This window comes from Mya arenaria, chromosome 16 (assembly GCF_026914265.1).
Source record: "Mya arenaria isolate MELC-2E11 chromosome 16, ASM2691426v1".
In the NCBI taxonomy this organism is placed as follows: Eukaryota; Metazoa; Mollusca; class Bivalvia; order Myida; family Myidae; genus Mya; species Mya arenaria.
The window spans coordinates 48,793,508-48,817,177 of record NC_069137.1 but is presented as its reverse complement, the minus strand read 5'-3'; the positions used below and the strand labels follow the sequence as shown (position 1 = coordinate 48,817,177).

The window sequence follows — 23,670 nt, the reverse complement described above, 5'->3', positions numbered from 1 at the left end:
AATTGGGGATAATATGCTGTTTTTTTAAGTATTTACCATGCATTTTTTACATCAAATAAAGTAACAATAGGATAATTCCCTTTCGTGCCCTTTTAAATGTTATCATAGCAGGGTTCCTGACACTTCCTGTGTAATGTTTATTGGCTTTGACCTATTGACACTGTTACAATTGGTAATCTCATTACAAAAGCATGAATAAGCTGATTATTTTTTTATCAAATTCAATTTATTTTAAAGATGCACTCTTACTCCCAAACAAGTTTTGCCACAATTCATATTATTGCCTAAATATTCCAAAAGAGTTGACTAATTGTAAAAAACGATGGCTCTTGTGAAGAATATAGAGTTAAAATTGAAAGAAGTGAACATAAAACACAGTATTTCTACTGTCTATAGTCTACAGTAAAACTTTTAGCATTCACCCATCATTTAATATTTTTTGCGTTTTCTGCTATTTATAAATACACGGGGTTACAATCTTGTTATCAGTAATTAATATTTGTCATAAATGCATTATTTAATTAGTTAATTCAGAATTAATATTTTGTTATCACTTCATGACTTTAATTAATTATCTGAATTACAAAAAAATCATAATTGTTTAGATGTTACAATAGTAACACAATTATATTATATAACACACCTATTGTTCTTACCTTATGTTATGTTATTCTTTTTTATCAACAATAAAATAAAATTGAAAAATATAGAAACCCCATGTCATAATTGTTCAGATGTTACAATAGTAACACAAATATATAATATAACACTCCTGTTTCAAAATATTGGCTTACAAATAAACTTATTGTATTTATTTTAAGAAATGTAATATTCTTTTTTGTTATCAACTATAAAATAAAATATAGAAACCCCTTGTCGTATTAGCCTAGTACAATGGCTTTACATCATAAAGTCATCAGTAAATACTCAAATATTTTATCACAAGTTTTGAAATGAACTGGTAGAGGAAAAGATCTTATCAGTGATATTAAATCAATATAGTAAGGCCAATCTCAGTGGACCAGAAAAATCAATACTGGCTTATCTAATAAACTACAGACTACATTAGTTTATCAATATTGCCACAATTGTTCTCTAGTAGTTCACTCCTAGTGCACAAGGGTGTAAAGTCTGGTCTTAATAACAGCACTGTATGTTCTTAAAATTAAGCAGCGTTAGAAAAAAGTTACGTTTCTTATAAGAAAATAAAATTAGTTGAACGTAACCGTTTTGTATTCTATAGTGTGACCAAATCCGGTGTAGGTGAACAAACGATGCGAGGAAAATGTGACCAAAAAAAAGAAGATCAGGTAGATCCAACAAGTTCAGATTGTTTTTGAAATCACAAACCATTCAGCTTCAAGCCATATAAATAATTATTTAAGTACGCAGTGGTCTGAGATGGTATAGCCATGTCTTGATTTACTGCAGTGTGTCAATTAAAATAAGTAGGGTAACAATGAGTAAGCACTTCCGAATTGGTTTAATTTCTTCTATTTATTGACGCCTATTTACGAGGTCTATTCCGAACCTTTCCGGCGATTACCGAGTTGTTACGATTGGGCCTTGTTTTGTTTACCCTAGGCCTATATGTACGTGATTGCATATTCTTAGAAAAACGCATTTCCGACATATCAAATAAAACCGTGCGTGTATATTTGTCGTGTCTTGGTACTACGATTGATGGCATTTAAAGTATTTTGTGAACGTTAAGTCAACCGTTGGCATATTCCTAACGAGCAAATGACAATAAGACACCGTAAGATATCGGAATATACCGGAACATACCGGAAGAATCCGGAATATACCGGAACATACCGAAAGATCTAGAAATGGAATTTAAAAACAAATAAGCCTTAATTAATATTTCAAAAAGCATAAATATCCAAAATCATGGAATCAAAAAATCAATCGTACCTTAAAATGACCCAAATGTTCCATCTGACCATTTTTATTTAACAGGCCTTATTTATTCCCAATCTGGTTCCAGTTGAACTCTAGTTCCCCACTTCTACACATAAGGTAATTGATTCTTTGTTCGCCAAAGCATAACCATTTCTGATAAATGAGAAGTCAGGTCATTGAAGCGAAGAATTCAAAGAACAATTGACCTAAGAACAATTGGCCTTTACGTAAATTATGTTCTTCACAATTTCGACCATAACAAATGTAGACGTTTCCAGTGTATGTTTTAGCTAAATGATGTTGTTTTATGAGTGTTTTACAACGTTATTTCATCAGTTCAGTTTGGCCAACTAAGGGACCGTATCTCTAGCGCTATGAAAGGTATCTTGCTTAACGTTGAGCTTTGTCTCAATTTAATGCAATGCATTATTATCGTTTGCAATGTTCTAGTGTTTTAATAAGAAACATTAACCGGGCTTCAAGAATTAAGGTATGAAAGAAATGTTCAGGTTCATTTTAACATAAAAGACCAGAACTTGATGTGGTAAAATTTAGTTTTTTTTTAAAAGGAAACTTCTGCTTGATTGGTATTTCAAATGCAAGACCCGTATACCCAAAGTTAATCACACGGTCCTTGATCAACTGCCTATTCATTCTTATACTAGGCATAATTTGTTTATTGTAAAAGGCAATGATGTATTAAACTGCTGGCAAAGTATAAATGCAAACACGCATTATCAGCATAATGGTTCATTATTTTTTGTGTGTAGAAAGTGTGTCAATGTCGTACTTTAAGTTACATAACTTGATTACGATGATGCTTATGATTCGAATTTTCGAACTAAAATGTTATACCTATGTTCGATCATACTAGCTCTAGTGTTTAACGTTCCAACGCATTTGTTTATATTTTGAAACCGGATAAAGAGAGTTCGCTGACGCGGACGTCCACGCCAGAGAGTATGACCCGCTTGTGACCCAAATGTTACGAATACGATACAAACATATAATAAATGACGAATATAAAACACATATACACATTATATATACTATAAATACTGTGACTGGCAAATACTAAATATAGTGCAATCGTGCGATAACATTGTTGTAATTACAATCATAATTCATAATCTATCGCTGCACTTCCGCTCTTGTGACGGGGCTCCTGCTTCATTCCTTAAAAAACTTTTGGTTTGGTATTGTAGCTGATGCTGCATCTCTATATGGAGCTTTCGGTCTGATATCATGAATTTTGCTTGATCCCTATAGGGAACTTCCTGCTAGGTATCACGGATGCTGCTCCATCTCTATATGGAGCTTCCGGTCTGATATCATGAATTTTGCTTGATCCCTGTAGGGAACTTCCTGCTTGGTATCACGGATGCTGCTCCATCTCAATATGGTGCTTCCGGTTTGATATTATGAGTTCTGCTTGATCCCAGTAGGGAACTTCCGGGCTTGGTTTCACGGATACTGCTCTATTTCAATATAGTGCTTCCGGTTTGAGGGAACTTCCGGCTTGGTGTTCAATATGGTGTTCCCGGTCTGACATCATAATGCTTGCTTGATCCCTGTACGGAACTTCCGGCTTGGATCACGGATGCTGCTACATCTCAATATGGAGGTTACGGTCCGGATGGCGATGATTGTTTGATAAATATACGAAGCTGCGACTCTGGTATCACGGTTATTAATAATGATACGATCTTGCAACATGTCTCTGTTTGAAGATTGCACAGAATTTGAGGTATGGTGTGGTGACGCGGATGCCAAAAACTTTCTTTTGTTTTATAAATTCTGCGTACGCTGGATCCTGACGCGCAACTTTCGGTCTGGTGTCACAGGTTCTGCTGGATCACAACAGGCAACGAACGGTTTTGTCTCGTGTACTCTGATAATTTACAGTGTGTATCGGCCGGACTGGTGTCGCGAAATTTTCGTGAATCACTGCACGCAACTTCCGGTCTGATGTCGCGGGTGCCGATGCTTCCAATACATCATTGCCTTAAATAGAATCAATAGTTTTGCTTAAGAATAATTAAGTTATCATCATTCAAAAGTAGTTCTTATGTATTGCAATGATGAGGATACATTTCACACCTTTCTCAAACTGTATTTCAGTTATTTTTACAACATTGAACAGTTAGTAATTAATCTTCAAATTGCAGTGTGGTCACATTCAAATTTACCGACGTTTAAATTGCCTACTCACACGATTGATGTGAATGCTTTGTCGTTGTTTTTTCATGGAAACGCGTATTATGAAAAAGCTTCGTGTATACTGGGTGAAAAAATGGCCTCTAGAATGTCAACAATATTATTACTGTTATTTCAAACATATATATAACTTTGATTTACCCTGACATAGCACAAAGTCAACCTTCACTATATATATATTTGTGATAAAGTAACACAGTATAGCCATCACTTTTTACACCCGGATTGTAAACAAAAGTTGTATTAAGTATTAAGTCACAAAACCTTGTTTTCTTTACGGAACGTGACCAGTTCCAAACATAGCTTTATCCGTATTTAAATGTTTTCTTTTTGTAGATCTCGCGACATAATTGACATTAGCAAAGCGCCTAGGATTTTCTGTTAAAACTGGACATGTAAAACTACCTAACGGAACTTAAACATTATTAAAACTGATATTCTGTCTACGTATCGTAAATATTTAGTATAAGATGTTTCCATAGGTACGTTTGCAACGTTGTTAATTGCGAGTATGACCTACATTTTAATTGGATCATGCCCACAACAGACGACCATGTTAACTTATATTTAAGTCAGAATTATGTACCTTCCTATAGGGATGTCTACTGTCATTGGTAGCATGCGTATGAAGTTTCTTATGAATGTCTAATGAATGTCTTGAAAGAATTTAATGTCCGAAATATTTAAGTTGACCCTCCTTCCTCCCCCAACAATGTTGGCAGATGCAAGGCTATAACAATACCTTCAATGTATATTTCTTAAGAAACAGACAAGGGTAAAAGCAAATTACATACACTTTTCTTATAATTTGACCACAAGTGGATCCCGTCCGAGTTACCTTTAATTTCAATTTAGGAGATAAATACGTTGTAAATACGCCCCAAATGCACCGTTTCAGACTAATAATTGTTACAAATTTATAGCGGGAGCCCCCCCCCCCCTCCAAGCCAACACTTTAAACTAAATACATTTCGATTCTCAGGGAGGGGCGCATGGCAGTAGTAACGCCTCCTAAGATACGCCCCCTAAGATACGCCGCCTTTAACGTCGAATCCTGGATGCGCCCCTAAAGTTGACAGTGTTGTCACCTTCCTTACTTTTTTAACGTAAAACGTCTTCCTAATTATTTTTGGCAAAAAGTGTTTAGAGTTTAATCTAACTCCGATCTCACATAGACCGGCGCCACCTGGAGCCAAGTAAAATTCGAACCAAGCGAGATTGCATTCATTCAGTTGTAAGATATCGGTCCTTTGTATCCAGTTCGAGCTAAAGATGGAATCGAGCGAGCGTGTTCGAGCAAACGGGTTTTGACTGTACTTTCTTTATGAAAAAAATGAGTGGAAAACTCTTAATTGACATGACTCATCATCAAACTTGACTCAGAATAACGCACGAATATGTTGAATGGTTATTAAGGTCTTATTAAAAATGATCGACTTATTTCTATAATCCCGTCTGTCCATATTTTTTTTCATACGATATAATGATACTTATATTGTTGAATTAACCTCAACATGAATTGTCCAATGATGCAATTATTTTTGTTTTCAAGGGTTAATAAACTGTTTATCTTGTAATTCTAAGCACAGTTAATAATTAAATGTATTGGAATGAAAATGTTCTGACAATAAATATGATTTTCTCAGAACATGATAAACGACATGGAAACAAGACGACAAAATGTTGACAATAGACGATAACAGACGGACATGAACATACTAAGAACAATTTATGTTCAACTGCAATAACTGATGAGCCAAGCTATTACAGCCACTTCATATTTCGGCAGATATTTAACAAATATCCGTTAAGAACATTCACTCACCTAACGATAGTTTACTACAATTTCTTAAATTATATTAAACTGTTCCCTACTAAATGTGCAAAGCACTTACATTGTTCTGTTAAAAACTCTGAATTCCGCAGATAGGTTGGCATATTTCCCTGTCTGAAAGTAGTCCGTTCCAGGCTTCTCCGCCATGAACAAATAGTCCGCCCCTCCAGCATATTCTCAATAAACCAGCAACCACCTCTGTTCCTGGATACAGGCTTCTGAAATAAAAGAATACGAAACATCGAGTACCCATACACCGTGTATTTTATTTGGATAATTAATACTTTATACTCAATGTTTTCTTGGTAGATCAGTTTAAACAGTACTTGTTTCAAGTACAACCGCCTTGGGTTCGATTCCCGGCTGGCCAGCGTTTCACACAAGTCAATAGGGGTAAAATAGGGCCGAAATAACGAAGGGCAAGTTAGAAACCGTAGTTATCTTTTACTTTTCACAATCTGTAGAAAATCATAGCATACAGTAAAATGTTCAATCTCCTGTCTATATGAATGTACATTGCTCATGTTGGTTCTTGGTGAACTGTTTCCGCTTCTATCAGTTACTGTAACGGTGCTTTTACACAGATCCTGCATTTTATGTTGATATAAGTTATGATATGGTGGACATTTTGTTGAAACATAACGTCAATGGAAACGCGTTTAGAATGACATGACAGTGGACGACAAAAACAGCTATAAACTAATGCAGTTTTAGCCAAAGTTTGAATAACTGATTCGTCGTTTAAGCCATGTTTAAAGAGTACATAATCGCTCCAAAATGATCGCTTAATATATAAAACTTCCTTAAAATAAATGCGAGAACGACACTAAAACAATGGCGATCTACGAAAATGCAGTTGCCAACTAATGCTGTATTAACCAAAGTTGGATTAACTGCCTTTTCAATTGATCTAATATATCTTACAACGACAACATAGTGATCTAGATCTGATAAGCGCTTGCGGAGGCAGCCCCGCTCATGAAATGCCCTCTAAGCCGCCTAGGTCCCTGTCGCTACCTGCACATAGAGTTCTGAGAATATTCGCCACAGATTTCTAGAAGGCGTCGAGCGCGTGTCCACCAAGGTTGAGCAAAGAGTCATTCCACTTACAAGAAACCCGAACTAGCGCTATCAAATCTAGATAACCCTACCATCGTAATAGTTAGCATAATAATTCACATTTTAACTCATTAAAGTTTTATTATTTTTGCAATTACTTCTAACAATTTCATTTACGTAAAAACTTTATCGATACATCATATATCATCGCAAAAGCCTGTTTTTAAGTGGTGCTAAATCGCAAGAACCAACAAATGCTTTATGGAATGTCCGCATTAGAAATTGACAACGTAGACAACCGTATTTACTTATAAACACATTATCCGATGGATGGAAGCACAAACACACACAGGACTTACAGAAAATCTAGACAACATTATCATAGTTCATATTTTTAAACAACAATAAGCAATTTAAATGATCAAACTTAGCTTGTTTCCTCCATTTCTGCGTCACCCAAATAATCTGCGCTAACTACTGATATTTCAAGCATTTTAAAGATGTGTGAAATATATATGAATACATGGTAAAGACTGACTGATCTGTAACTGATGGTTTACCCTCAGGTTTTACCCCTAAAGCCAAATTCTTACAATATGTTACAATAAAGTATAAAGAAAAGTTAATGGATTCGCACATCGGAAAAAAATCGCTCACCATTGTTTGGTCGTGGCAATAATTACTAACAGTTACTACATGTAAGAGAAAGGCCTTTTGTTATTTTCTTACCCGCGGCAGTTGGCATAACGTTTTTCTTTCAATTAAAACCGTTTCTCCCATGAACATGAATGCGAAACAGTGGCTCCATCTAATTTGTTCATATACAGCATTTTAAGTGCTGGAGCCATGGTGTCGCATCCGTGATGAAGAAAGCCTAGGCCATGATAACGAATAGTCTCAAGTTCGAATTCAGACTCAAATAGCCAAAATGCAGATTTTCATTTACCTTCTCGTTGAATCTTGTTGGTGTGTGAATTTGACTACCATTTTACAGTATACATATACTATTATTTACATTATTTTGAAAAAAAATGGAATATAGGTGATTCTTTTAAATCTAATGAAAATCATTTTCTGAGTCTAGACTCGGACTTGATACTGCTCGTAACCATGGGTCCAGATTTAGATTAATTGAATTACAAGAATTGCGTAGAAAAACGGTACATATATTTACAAATGTATTAACAATATGTTTAGATATTTACCCTTAAACAATTTCAATTGAATGGCCCTTATACCCATTTGGAATAAAACCAACGTTTTTCAGCCAATGAAATTGCAGATAATTGCAAAAATAGGCTGAACATGTTGGATCTACTTTTTTGTTAACATTTTCACCAAATGTTTGTATTCGTACACCGGGTATGGTCACTTTATCGAATACACAGTGGTAACGTTCAACCATTTCTATTTTCTATTCTTATTAAGGAACGTAACCTTTTCTCCGTCCGCTGTTTAATATTAAATATTTACATTCTATTAGTACTTTGTTTAGATAAAACTGGCATTCATATTGTATAACACGCAAGGATTTATGACGTCATTGTTAACTTCTATATTGTTCTACGATTGGATAAGCGCGACGTCCTTTAACAAATGATATACGACGTTACAAAATCAGCTATTCCTTTATACAAACGTATGTTGTCGATTACACGTCTTTGAGAACAAATAGTTATTTGTAGAAAATACTTCTAATTTTGAATAGCAATGATTTTTTTTGGTAAAGTATTGATTGCATGTTTTCTTGCGTTGATGCTGTATAAACGCAGTTGTGCAAGCGACCAAATGACCAAGAATCGCTAGCGCGCTGCGTGCCCTGCTGCGTTCATACAACATAAACGCAAGAAAACATACGATCAATCCAAGTCCGATCAAGTTGAACTTTCTCACAAGAAAGTGTGGTGTTCGGGATCGTAAAGCGCTAGAAATCACTGTTATATCGCTTGCAAATTGGTCAATTGACTATAAAATATTTTAAAAGGAGATATATTTAGTGGCGTTTGACCTATAGTTCAGAATCAAACTGAACGTTTGAAATATAAAACGATTTCTGAAAATACAGTCGAACCCCGTTGGCTCGAACTCACTTGGCTCGATTTCCTCGTTGGGTCGAACTGGATGTTAAAGCCTAATTTCTTTATACTAAATGTAAGCATTCCCACTTGCTCGAATTTACCGAGGCTCGAGTTTCTTTCACCGGTCCCTGGAAGTTCGAACCAACGGGGTTCAGCTGTACGTATTAAGTTTTTAACACGTTCCAAAACGGACGACATGCGAAAACATTAACATATACGTTAATGATGCACTCTTACTTTCAAACAAGATTTACCACAATTAATTATAATGTTTAAATATTCCAAAAACACGAATACATGTCGAAAACAATGTTTCTTATGAAGGATACCGAGTTTAAGTTGTAATAAACGAGCGTAACGTCTACCTTATGAGACTATAGTAGATCACAGTTAATCTTTTAGCATTCATCAATCATATTATATGTTTGCGCTTTCTGCTATCAAATACACGGTTAAAATCTTGTGATCAGTAATTAATATTGTCCATCAATGCATTATTTAGTAAGTAAGGTTTCTCAGTCTAAAAAGATGTTTGTTATACATGCGTATGAATAGATTTGGAATAAGAGTGTCACTTTAATAAAATTATAAATGCATGTTCCACGTCTGTTTACAGATTTGCAGCGTATTAAACTCGGTATCCAGTAACGTTCTCCCAAGCCGATGTTGCAACAGCAGTCTCTGTAACCTAGCTATAGATAGCACATGTACGTATGGAAGATATGGAATGTCTCTATTTTTAGAAAGTGTGAGTATTGTGGCATCGCTATTTTTATAAAAAAAGAGAGTATTGAAGCATCGCTATTTTTATAAAAAAGAGAGTATTGAAGCATCGCTATTTTTAGAAAAAAGAGTATTGAAGCATCGCTATTTTTAGAAAAAAAAGGGTATTGAAGCATCGCTTTTTTTAGAAAAATAGGGTATTGAAGCATTGCTATTTTTAGAAAGAGAGAGTATTGGAGCATTGCTATTTTTAGAAAAAAAGAGAAGTGAGGCACCGCTATTTTTAGAAAAACAGAGTTTTGAAGAATCGCTATTTTTAGAAAGAGGGAGTATTGAAGCATCGCTATTTTTAGAAAAAAAGAGTATTGAAGCATCGCGTTTTTAGAAAAATTGAGTATTGAAGCATCGCTATTTTTTGGGGAAAAAAGAGTATTGAAGCATCGCTATTTTTAGAAAAGAGAGTATTGAAACATCGCTATTTTTAGAAAGAGAGAGTATTAAAGCATTGCTATTTTAAGAAAAAGAGAGTATTGAAGCATCGCTATTTTTAGAAAAGAGAGTATTGAAGCATCGCTATTTTTAGAAAAAGAGAGTATTGAAGCATCGCTATTTTTAGAAAAAAAGAGAAGAGAAGCATCGCTATTTTTAGAAAAAAAAAGAGAAGAGAAGCATCGCTATTTTTAGAAAAGAGAGTATTGAAGCATCGCTATTTTTAAAAAGAGAGAGTATTAAAGCATTGCTATTTTAAGAAAGAGAGAGTATTGAAGCATCGCTATTTTTAGAAAAAAAAGAGAAATGAAGCATCGCTATTTTTAGAAAGAAAGAGTTTTAAAACATCGCTATTTTTAGAAAGAGGGAGTATTGAAGCATCGCTATTTTTATAAAAAGAGAGTATTGAAGCATCGCTATTTTTGGAAAAAGAGAGTATTGAAGCATCGCTTTCGTTAGAAAAAGACAGTATTGTAATATCGCTAAGAACAAGAGAGTATTGTAGTATCGTTATCATTAACAAAACAAGATCGAAATCATTAAAACGCGTGAGAATGTAGTGTAGCATCGCTATCATAAGACTACGTGAGCATTGTTGTCTCGCTATCATGAGACCGCTTGAGTATCGCTAACAGTAGAATACTTAAGTCTTGAATCATTGGAACACTATTGATTTGTAGCATGATGGTCTTTAAGTATCCGTATTATTAGAACAAGATTAAACACCTTCGTAAGTATAGACACTGTGAAATAAATATACATACAACAAATAAATACGCAATGTACTAATGTACTATCACTATAAATAGAAAACAAAAGTATTAAGACTGGAACAGTATCGCTATCAGTGCGTGTATATAACACGTGATAACATGCGTCATAAATGCTACGTCGTAAGGCAACATTTTGCTTTGAATGAAGACTTTAAACAAAGATAACTTTCTTCACCATTTTAAACGAAACATATCGAAGTCTACGCCGCTTACGGGGCGCCGAATTCGGTTTTTTTACCAGAGTTTGATTTAGAGTTTAGTTTTTAAAACACTTCGACCAACCTTTTTACAAAGCGGCCGTCTGACGGAGCACTGTTAAAACATTACTTCGGAAATAGATGTGTCGAAGTGTTTGATGAAACTAATCAGTTATCTTTGATTTAAGTCTTCATTTTAAGCAAAATGTTTTACGATGTAGCAGATATGACGTAATTTATCACGTGGTATACACACACTGGCTATTATATGAATAATAGGTACTAATTCCGACTATGATTTTTTTAGCTTCTACAATAATGCCTTCTACACCTTCAACATCAACACAAACACCAAGCCAGCAAATGACCTACACAACAGCACTACCAACAACAATGACAATGACAACGACAACAAAAACAACGACAACATCAACTGCAACAGCACCAACCACAACACCAACTACAACAACATCAACAACAACAACAACAAAAGCGACGTCAACGTCAATCCTTCCAACACAGTCGACGTTCACCGTCTATATTGAGGGGCCTTACAACAGTAACTACAAACACCCAGTAACTTTGACGTGTGTGACCAACAAGCCCGCTCAAAAAATAATCTGGAGTCTCAATGGGGTAGGAAAAATAAGATAAAATCAGTGTTAAATAAAATAAAATACAGTCGACCCAAATAGCTCGAACACGCTTGGCTCGAATAAATCGTTGGCTGGAACTCGATGTAAAGTATCGATTTCTTTACACTACTGGAAGGCATTTCCGCTTGGCTCGAAATTTCCAAGGCTCGAGGTATTTTCACCGGTCCCTGGAAGTTCGAATCAACGGGGTTCGACTGTAGATACAATCAGCTAAATTAATATATGTTATTAAGTTATAAGATAAACTCAATTTAAAACGTTAAGATGTTCGACTGAAACTGATTATATTAATCGGACATTATCGTTTTGTATAATATTTATTATAACACACTTCATAATGAAGTTTAAAAAATAGCATATTTAGTTTAAAAATGAATTTTATTATGTCATACTAAGTCGGAACTGTAAGTGGAGTCCATAAAACTCATTATAACGTTCCATTGTTATCGACAAAAACTGACCCATTGCCAGATAACATAATTCAATATTGCGCGACCCTATTCTGTCTAGACTACAATCACTCATCGACAAATTGGATATACACTGTATAACACAGTTTACACGGTCTGGACTACACTCTCACTATAATCAGCCTGAGGACTACTTTTGTAAAATACAGCAATAAACATACGCGGGCGTACACGGAGTGGACTTCTTTTTCCCTTTAAATAGTCTAGATATACACACGCCTGGGTATATTTGCTGCATAACACAATATACCTACATTAGCGCACAATGTGTGCTTTGTAACGCCGCATAACGGCATCGCCGCATAAACGAAATTGACCACGTTTATGCGGTGATTTTAGACGCATAAACAGGACTTTCTTATGTGGCAAAAAGGTACACTTTCGCCGCATATAAACAATTAAAACACATACTAGTACAATAGTGGTTGATAAAGTTTCATCAAGATCGGACTTTGGACTAGACTTTTAGAGGCGTAAATTCTAACAAAGATTTAGTAAGATCGGTTTAAATGTGAACCAAACCAATTGATCTTTCTGCGAAAAAGTTTGAAATGACGTTTGGCTCGACTGATAAAAATAATTTTCAAACTTTACTTGTTCCAATGTCCATTACAATAAGTCATAAGTTATGCACATGTGATTTGTAACAACTGCACCCACCCCGAGGAATATTGAACCAATCCCTTTTGAATATTATTCTGAAAAAAATAACTTAATTTTGACTGAATCAAGGACCATAATTATTTCGTTACTGGAACAATAGAAATAAAATAATTATAAAGCATGTACACAGCTTCAAACACCAAAGAATAAATGTAAGTGACTATGGAGACTCCCATGTCACAAGATTTCGGGACGGACGGAAGGACGGATCATCATCATCATCATCATCATCATCATCATCATCATCATCAACGTAACCACCATCGTTTTGGTTGAAATATTAGAACTCTATTTTTTAGCTTTATAATATATGGTTAAGTTTATCCTCTTTATGTGGCACAAAGGCACAGTTACGCCCCATATAAGCAAGTTCTGCTTTATGCGTTGAGCGTCGCCGCATTAACGTGGTCGCCCTGTTTATGCGTTGAAAATCACCGCATAAAAGAAAGAAACACGTTTATGCGGAGGTGCTGTTTTGCGGCGTTACAGTGCTTTACACTGTCACTATTACCAGCCTGGATCTACACAAAGACGTGCCTACTGCGTTTTATCTAATCGGACGTTTAATGGATGGACTACACTGTGTCTATAATCAGCAAATATCAACTTAAACCAGGGCTCCGTTGCTGGTAATCACACATAACCTACGCGGGCACACAAGGAGTGTACTACACAATTTTAACAAGCCTGGATCAACAACCCGACGGGGGTTACTGCTATACACGCAGTATACCCAAGCAGGCGAATTATGAACGCATTTCAATCTACATTGTATCTACAATTAGTCTGGATCTGCATACAGCTGGGACCTACTGCTGTCGAAAACAATATATATACGTACGCTGGCTTACAAGGTCTGGACGACACTCTCTCAAGACGTATTGCATCTATATTAATTCAGCCACATATTGTGTACTAGTATATCATTAAATAACTAGCCGCGAGTACGAGGAGTGAACTACTCTTTATCTATAATAAGCCTTGTTCCATACACATCTGGGTACTATTGCTTTATAATACAGTATACCTACGCAGTTTACAATAGGTGGAGCACTCTTTCAGCTATAATCAGCCTTCTTCTACACACAGCTATGCAATACTGCTGAATAACATAATATACATACGCAGATAACCAATGGGTGGACTAATATTTTTCTATAATGAGCATCGAACTACACACAGCTGTGAACTACTGCTGTTTAGCACAGTATACCTTGTTTAAGTGGGTAAACAATAAGTGGACTATCATTTCTCCAAAATCAACTTGGATCTACATACAGCTGGGCACTACTTCTGAATAACACAACTATATACCTGCGGGGGTTTACAATGAGTGGACTATTGCTTCTCGATAATCACCCTGTATCTACAAACAGCCGTGAACTACTGCTGTATACCACTATGTACCTTTTTACGGTTTTACAATGAGTGGACTATTTGTACTCTATAATCAGCAATGATCTACACACAGCTTGGAATTACTGCTCTATAACATCTATACTTTAACTCCAGGAGTCCGGCCTGCCCCCTGGCGTACATGTAATGGACTACACTCTCTCCATAGACAGCCTAGATCTACATACGGCTGGGAACTATTCCTGTCTTGTAGTGTGGAATGGGCAACTGAAGATCGCAACGAAGCAAGTCATCATTCCGCCAAGTAAGTGTTTAGTTTATATACCCTAGTATTTACACCGTATTTTCCATTCCTTAAATAAACAGCCTTTTGACAATTGCGAATATTTTCTTATGAACCAACTTTCGGATATGTGCGGATCGCCAATCACCGTGTATTAATATATATCGAAAATTGTCTATCTTGTCACGTGCACGTTCGCTTCATACAAGTTTAAGAAATCGTGAACTGAAATCTATAGATACCGTTTTTGATATACAATTCCACATTATGCATTTTAGCTCCTTAATGGAATCTTTCTTAAGGGATGAGTATTTTAGTTTTTCGGTATGGACCATACGATACAAATGATGAAGTTAAACTCTTTATGTGTGCATGGACATAACATTCAAGATGCAAAATGCATTTTAAAGACATATATATATAATATAACATACAAATAGCTTCTAATCAGCTCAAAATTAGAACAATACTTCCTACGTACGCATTGCATCGTAAAAATTCACTTGTACCGTAGTTGATATATTACAGAGGAGGGCCGAGTGGTGAAGTTCAGCCATCACCTGGACACCGGTTCCGGTATTGTGACGTTTGTTTGCCAGTACGAGGGATATCCGCCACCTTCGGTGACATGGGCGTACTCCGGGGTACGTTATGTTACTGGGTATCGCGTATATATCAAGACACTTGTACTACCGCATTACTGCAGTTGCGGATCCATGGTCTAGTGGTAACACACTTGACTGTCATCCAGGGGTTCGATTCCTCGCCGCACCAATAAGAAAAACACTAATTGTCTTCCGGGACGGACGTTAACTGGTGGTCCTGTGTGACAGTGCTATACACTGGTGCATTTTAAAGAACCTGGGTAGCTCTAACAAGGGATACATGCTGTATGTTCACTATGCTCCAAAAACCTTAAATGACTTATCAGAGCGCTCGTCTAATGGTCCTTGCCCGAGTGCAAGTATAAATAAGCTTACACACCACCACCTCATTGCTGCCATATTCTTCTATAATAAATCCGTCCTGCGGAGCGAGGGTTAGTGGGTTAGAGCCCCAATCGGATGCACAAAACATATTTGTGTCGTGTTTAACAGTTACCGGTAAACTGATCTTACACGTAAGCGACGTAGCTTACACTTAACCGACACAATTATGAAACGCTAACAAATAAGTGTTACTTAGCTTATATTTATATGCGACAGCTTTCACTAAAACCAAACGTAACCGACACAATTATGTAACAATTATTACACTTGTTTTAAGAGAAAAGAATTCCGTCTATGATAGCATTGAACATGTTTTGGTAAAGCTTTGATTAAAGGTTGCTTAATGATGGTTATAAGTGTGCTCTACCTATTTTCAAATTTGCTTTTAAAGTATTTTAGTACTTGTAACAAAATAGCTTTAATCTTACCAAAGTAACCCTTTAACCACACTTTCAGCCGGCAGGTACTGACTTGCCTAGAGACCTAAACATAAGCAAAGACCACGTGACTGGGGTTATCGCCCACTATAACCACATCCACCATGACGGGACGTATTTGTGTATTGTGTCCAACGTCCTGAACTTCCTGACACCAAGCGTTGGAACCACAGACTTGCCTTAATGGATTTACTCGATTCCAGTTTCATTTTGTATTAAAAACAGAAGTATGTATTGTTTTGTTGTCTTTGGCCATTCTTTATAAGTATAGTTAGCATGTACTTTGTTAGTAACATGTCCGAGAGTGTAAGAAATGTTCATCCCAACCCAAACGTAATTATGTTTTACCACAGAACACCTGGGATGAACATTTCTCCCACCTCAGAGAAGTAGATCCATTAATTTAACCATGCTAGAAATTCTTATCTTGCCCACGGGCGAAGATAAAATGCCCGTATGGAACTTCTTTTAATGGTCACCACATTGTAATTACCTCCCTTGCTGAAGACTGTCGTCTGTAGCGCATCATGGAAACCTTGTCTGGTGGCAATATTTAAAACGCGAGTTAATTATATCTCGCTTCAAATGTCACCAGAAAACAGTTTTCACGCATCTTTCAAGAAATAATGCTTCACTCTTCTTAGAACTATTTAAAGACCGATCAGACCATTTACATACTCTGAATCACTGCGCGAATATCCATGACAACCACGAATTATTGCATATCCGTACGCAGTTATTTTCACTAAGCACAAAAGAGTTCCAGCAAAAATATGCATGTTAACTTAATTTTGTTCAACTGAGGTGGGAGAAAAAGCATCTACCATAGCCGCTCGTATAAGATAGGTTTATCCCGACCCTCGCGCAGGGTGTTTTGCGGAAACTGGGTAAACCTCGTTTCCGCAAAACACCATACGCTCGGGTCGGAATGAGCCTATATTACTCTCTCGGCCATGGAAGATACTTACAATCCCAACCCAAACGTACTTATGTTTTACCACAGAACACCTGGGATGAACATATCTTACACGAGCGGCCATGGTAGACGCTTTGCTAAACAAAATACAGTAAAGAAACTGATATATGTTTTTTTCATACGTTGCCCGTGTGCAAGAAAATATTTTTTTGTTTGGGGTGGGAGTAGAACGAGTTCATAAATACCTGTCACTCTGTATTACTCTTTTTTATTTATCAAAGTGTTACTTTTTTCATGTGCTCTGTTTTAGTGATTTCATAACAAGCTTGATATGTTTTACATTGGGGTTAAAACTGAACAGAATGCTTCAATCTTCAACTTACAAGGGAGTAACTCCTTTTACCAAATTCCATCATATTAAGAAGTTATTTCCCTTGGTATTCAAAAACAAAGAAGAAAACAAAATATTGTTGAAAAGCATCTACGATGTTCATAAATAGTCATTATGGTTCTTATTTAGAGCTTTCATATTATATATAAGCAAATTATTTATTAGAAATCGCCCTTTGTTTGATAATTATAACGAGCTGTCAAGATAAATTACAAAGTAAGGAACACGTCACAAAGTAGGCCGACTATTAAACATCGACGCACAGACAATATGGGGTCTTGCGAACCGAATAGTCCATAAACTTGTACACGAATCCTGCATACCCAGTCAGGGTCGTACCTACATATAGGTCATGTAGGCCCAGGCCTACAGCTTTTTTGAAAGATGGCGAAGTTTTAATATTCCAAAAATGCAATTAAAACTAATAGCCACTCAAACACTTTGAACAACTCAAAAGTGTGTGTGTTTATTTAAACTACGTACAGGGTGTATTGCTTTATTTGATTGTAATCATTGCAAATATAATTAAGTGGGTGTAGTATGCATATAAAAGTCCCCCAAATCACATAGAACCCTCGGGCCTACACGTTTTTAAGGCCTAGCTACGCCCCTGCCATTAGTATTAAACATTCTTCAAAGTCTGCGGTCTGAATTTTGCTAACGTTAATGTTACCGCGCTGTAAAGACCGCATTCAGATCTTGAAAGCTCACCATCATAAGGATGCAAAGATATGTTAGTGCATTTTAGATAATAACATCGATATTTCTTTTATTTTATTTTTTTCATTTATGTTGATTAACTGTTATATTACCTTTACATGGATTTCATTTTTAATTACACCATAATGACGCTGATATTATGATATATATTTAAGACAATTTTATTAATAATGGTGATGATGATGATAATGCTGCTGCTGCTGCTGCTGATGATGATGATGATGATGATAATGATGGTGATAATGATGATGACGATGAATATGATGATGATGATGATGATGATGATGATGATGATGATGATGATGATGATGATGATGATGATGATGATGATGATGATGATGATGATGATGATGATGATGACGACGATGACGATGACGATGATGACGATGATGACGATGATGATGATGATGATGATGATATTGATGACGAGCACGAACAAGCCAAATTGACTTCTTTTCAAATTTAACATTCATTGCTGTTTACTTGTTCGCAAAAATCAAGCTTTATTCGTTTAAGTAAAAAATATTAACGCCAATCAAGCTATATGCGGGTACATGACAGTCCCCCGACAGCTATACTTTGAAAGCATCCAACCCATAGCCAACACGTTAACAACGGTTGCCTCGAACTCGCTTGGCTCGAGGTATTTTCACTAGCTTTTCGCGTTCGAGCCAACGGGTTTCGACTGTTTATGTGGAATGAGTTTTAGACGGTTTTATACCATTTACAATTTTGTGAGAACCAAATTCTCCTTTAAAATTGTATGCAAAAAAACAAGGATTCGGAGAAAAATCATTTAAGGAATATTCAATTATTTACCATTCTGTATGTATTCGGTTCACGTCTTTATTTCTTGGAACAAATCCAAGCCAGCTTATTTCAAATGCTTTAGGATAATTTTCTTAGTTATTTCTGTAAAACGTGTCATGTTTCTGGTCAGTCGGAGATTCGTAATGTCCATTGGGAATGTCCAAGACATTCCGATTGTCTCGTGTTAAGCGGTTAACGCCAACTAAATTAACGGACGTCAAGTTCTATAAAATTTTAAAGTCGTCCAGGGATTTCCTTCGCGTCAGAGATATTAAGTGTTCCTTGGAAAGTCAATACTTTTGAAATACCCTTGGATACTGACAATATCATTCGGAACACCTCGGCCATATTCCATCGTAAACAACATTGGATGCATATGGACGGCTAACAGTGTCAGCCATGTTTACCGTGAAGATCGCGTAGTAATTTCAATTTAACATTGAAACTTAATGACTTAACTCATGGGAATCTTTATTATTTATGCAATAAATCACTTCACTGCCAATCACTTTAAACTTAGATGAACATTATACACGTGAAAACCCAACTATAAATAAATACTATTATTTAAATTTGGCATACACATGAATGTGTTTTCGATGAAAAATGGCCGAAGTAAAAATACGCCAAAATACAATTTTGTGGCATTAGTTGTAGTTTATAATCATATATGTTTTTACAAAATACTACCTTTGAACCATTTCAGACTAAAAAGCCCCTCCCCCCCCCCCCAAAAAAAAAAAAAAAAAAAAAAAAAAAAAAAAATAATAATAATAAAAAAATAATAATAAATAAAACAAACAAACAAACAAACAAATTAATCACATATAAAGCATATAAAGTTTGGTTATTCTGAGGGACGGGTGCCTGTCGAAAAGTTGCGCCTCAAAGTCGCGCCTCCTGAGTCGTCAAATCCTGGATCTGTTCAGCCCATGTCGTGTGGTGCCATATATTTACATTTACATATATACCCATAACTTGATCTCAGACAGAATAGAAATCACTGATTCAACATATTTAACGTTTAATTTCAATAATTTAAATAATAAGTACAAATCGTACTGAAAAAAAAATCAATTTGAATAAACAATGACTCCTGTTATAATTCAGGGGTCAACATTATATTTTGTCCAACGAGAAGGCAATATTTCACTTGTTTCCCTAAACATTTATTTCAGTAAATCAGCAGTCAGTCATTATTGATTTGAATAAGGTGAAGCGGTAAATATAAACAATGGCTGACTCAGTAAGTACACTATAATACACTATAATGTAGACCACTAAAACTTAATGAGTATGCGTCGCATCAAACCATTTATTGGTGTAAGGTTTAACCATGACATAACGTTCTTCAATTTGTTTCCCTCACAAATGTAAATGGCATTGGTTTTGAATTACCAAATGGAATTTCCCTTTATAAGACTGACTTTTAGTGGTAGATATTCACTGCCATTCATCATTTTCCAATTTCCATTCAATGATATAGTGGTACGTTCAAAACGAAATTTATATTATAAGGCAAACGTAATTTTCAGACATAAATGGGTAATTATACATCATTAACATAAATGCGAATGGAATGACTCGTTTAAGTGTACAAAACACGAACATTAAAGCCACCCGAAATTTAGATGTCAAGCGCTGATAACGTCGGTTATATTCGTGTAATTATTATCTATTTTCAAGCTTGATGGGTAATTACGAATACATTTAAATTGTTTCATGTCACACGAGTATTAAGAACTATTTACGGAATGGGAGTGTGACTTAAGAATGGAAAAAACTATATACTGTTAAGTGATGTGCCGAAAATATTCAGTCTTAAGAGCCACATTTATAAACATAATATAATTACACGAGCCGGGCCGACAAAGCAAAACATTGTCAATTAATTATCTAAAAACTAATAAAAAGTCTGAATAGCATGTCAATGTGTACCAACTATGCAAACGTAGTTATTTTTCCTTTTTTCCAAAATGTCGAACCCCGTTGTATCGAACTCCCAGGGACCGGCGTAAATAGCTCTAACCTCGGAAAATTTGAGCCAATCGGGAATGTTTAAACTCAATAGAAAGCAATAGGTTCTTGACATCTAGTTCGAGCCATCGGGAAATATGAGTAAAGCGAGTTCGAGCCATCGGGAAATATGAGTAAAGTGAGTTCGAGCCATCGGGAAATATGAGTAAAGTGAGTTCGAGCCATCGGGAAATATGAGTAAAGCGAGTTCGAGCCATCGGGAAATATGAGTAAAGCGAGTTCGAGCCAACGGGGTTCTTTTGTAATACCCTTTTTTGCTCTTTAGTAAAAACTGCTTCGTACTCCTTAAATTCATGCCTTTGCATATGTTGTATATGCTATTATCAAGTTAATATGTGTTATGCAAAAAACTGAATTGAGATAAGTTGAGTTGAGTAATTAAGGAAGACAATCATTTTGGTTCTATTGTGCATTTGTTGTTTATATGATCTGCTTATGTTTCCTGTATTGCATGCAGGTATTTGTATTAAATAAAATTTCGAAGTTGAAAAGTAAAAAATGTCTGAAAATTGGACGAGCTATTTCCCGGCCGAGTGCTCATACTGCATGCAAAAATAAAACATCATTTTTCGAACATAACTAGAAAAATTGCGATCTGATCTTTTGTCAGCAGTTTAGTATCACTGGTTTCCAGACATCTACGCGAAATTGCCTCGTTCCAAGACCAAAAAAAGTTTTCAAAACGGACAATCTGTAATCTGAGTGCAGCTTTAAAGTTTTAACAATCAGATAGTCGATGTTAATATTTCCGTTCGAAATTTGATGTTTAATGGTTTAAACCGTTACTAACGCTTTAAGAAAAATGCATAAAATATCATTTTTGGAACATAAATTTAAAAATCTGCGATCTTTTTTTGCCAGCAGTCTTATTTCAAGACAAAAAATGAAAAAAGTTGTCAAAACGTTCAATCTGTGAGAGTGCAGCTTTAAAAAAAAACGTTTTATATTATCTGATTGTATCTTAAAAATTAAATATTGTTGTGATATGGGGTCCAAAGCTTTGCTTTACACAGTAAATATGACGTGTGGCCCATACGATTTTGAAATTGTATCATAAAACAATGTTTTATCTGATCTATTAAGTAATCAATTCATTTTGACTGGTGAACCCGGAACTGTTTTATCTACTTCATTGTTTAATGACACTTAAAACAGTTTCGTTCTTACTCTCGACATTTTCTTTGTTATATCAAATGATCAAACAACTGCGCGTACAAAAAAATGATGGACCAAAGATAACGTCTCCGCTGGCTTAAAATTAGCTTAACAAAAATGTCAAACGAGTGTTTCAATAATAGACATTATGAAAATATACCTTAGTTCACCCTTAAGGTAAAATTTAAATGCATTCTGATGTTAAGTGTTCGCCGCCTAAGACTTTAAGACGATATCCAAATAAACAGAAATGACATTATTTAGTTGTGAAGAAAATTTGGAGGATTTTTATGTGTATTTTTTTCTGGTTTACTTGTAAAGAAAATCTTGACTGTACAATAGATCTTGCATTTTAAAGCGTTTGGAATGTAAATGTCGCCAGCTTAATGAAAAAATCTTGTTATCTGTGGCGGAAGTTTATGTTCAGTGGTCGGGATTTCATGTGTTTTGCGAGATGAAAGTTTATGTGTCATTTGTTAAGGATTAAAACATCTACACGAGGACATTTTCTGTATTTCCGAAAGGTAAGAGTTATAATACTTATATTTATATATAAGAGGTCAAACCAGTTCGATGGCAGTCTTCAGAAATTTGCCGTACATGTATTTTGGTTAATCAGCGGTGAGCTGTTATTTCAATTAATAATGTGAATCGGTAGACTTAAACAGTGGCTGGGGCTGTAGACAAAATATAATATCAGTTCAGAGCTATTGGTATATGGCAAACTTGCCTTTTGCCATATATAATGCAAAGTGAAATAGTATTGCGAAGACGTACAGGGGGCAGGACAGACAATACAGTCGAACCTCGTTGTCTCGAACTCGCATGGCTCGAATTCCTCGTTGGCTCGAACTGAATGTAAAGGACCGATTTCTATGTACTGCAAGTAACATTCCTGGTTCAAATTTTCTGGGATTCGAACTATTTTCGCCGGCCTCTGAGTGTTCGAGCCAACGGAGTTTGACTGTATAATCAAACACAAACACAATCGACCTTTAAGGTAATCTAAAAAGTTATAAGTTTTTATAACAAAATAAAATGGCTATGCGTCATGTGTCTCATTCAACTATTTAACGTTGGGTAGTTCCTACTAACAACCTTTTACTATTAATTAAATAGAGGATAAGTGTCTGCTTCAGCGTAAGATTGAAATATGTTCCATCTAGTGAGCACCAAGTTTTATGTATTCGCATAACCATTTTTTTGTGTCAGTACAAAATTTCAATCCTGATTTTAGTGGTCTACACTATATTGTGTAAACAACGCATTTACATGGCCAGCCACTGTTTATACCTACCGCTTCAACTTATTGAACTCATTAACGACTGGCTGCTGATTTACTAAAATAAATAAATTAGGAAAAGTTGAGAAATACTGCCTTCCCATTGGGCGAAATCTCTTGTTGACCACTGCAGGTTATATTTCGCAAGAGGCTATATATACTTTTCACGAGAGGAAAATGTATTACAATCTTACAGTGAAATAGTCGATTTTCTTTTTTATTTCATACTT

General features: G+C 35.6%; 2 protein-coding genes across 5 annotated transcripts in view; both read left to right on the top strand.

The window, feature by feature from the left end:
- LOC128222436 (mucin-5AC-like) overlaps positions 1–16,361 on the top strand; it is a 28,129-nt gene extending 11,768 nt beyond the window's left edge. For both annotated transcript variants that reach the window (XM_052931432.1, XM_052931433.1), the window contains exons 7-11: positions 9,710–9,800; positions 11,583–11,911; positions 14,577–14,724; positions 15,232–15,347; positions 16,149–16,361. In XM_052931432.1, the coding sequence (XP_052787392.1) occupies positions 9,710–9,800; positions 11,583–11,911; positions 14,577–14,724; positions 15,232–15,347; positions 16,149–16,313 (849 nt within the window). In that variant the 3' untranslated portion in view covers positions 16,314–16,361. The remainder of the gene's footprint in view (positions 1–9,709; positions 9,801–11,582; positions 11,912–14,576; positions 14,725–15,231; positions 15,348–16,148) is intronic.
- Positions 16,362–22,356: 5,995 nt separating this feature from the next.
- The window catches only part of LOC128221065 (uncharacterized), a 62,621-nt gene continuing 61,307 nt past the window's right edge, over positions 22,357–23,670 (top strand). For all 3 annotated transcript variants that reach the window (XM_052929496.1, XM_052929488.1, XM_052929491.1), the window contains exon 1: positions 22,357–22,682. The gene's annotated coding sequence lies outside the window, so the exon portion shown is untranslated. The remainder of the gene's footprint in view (positions 22,683–23,670) is intronic.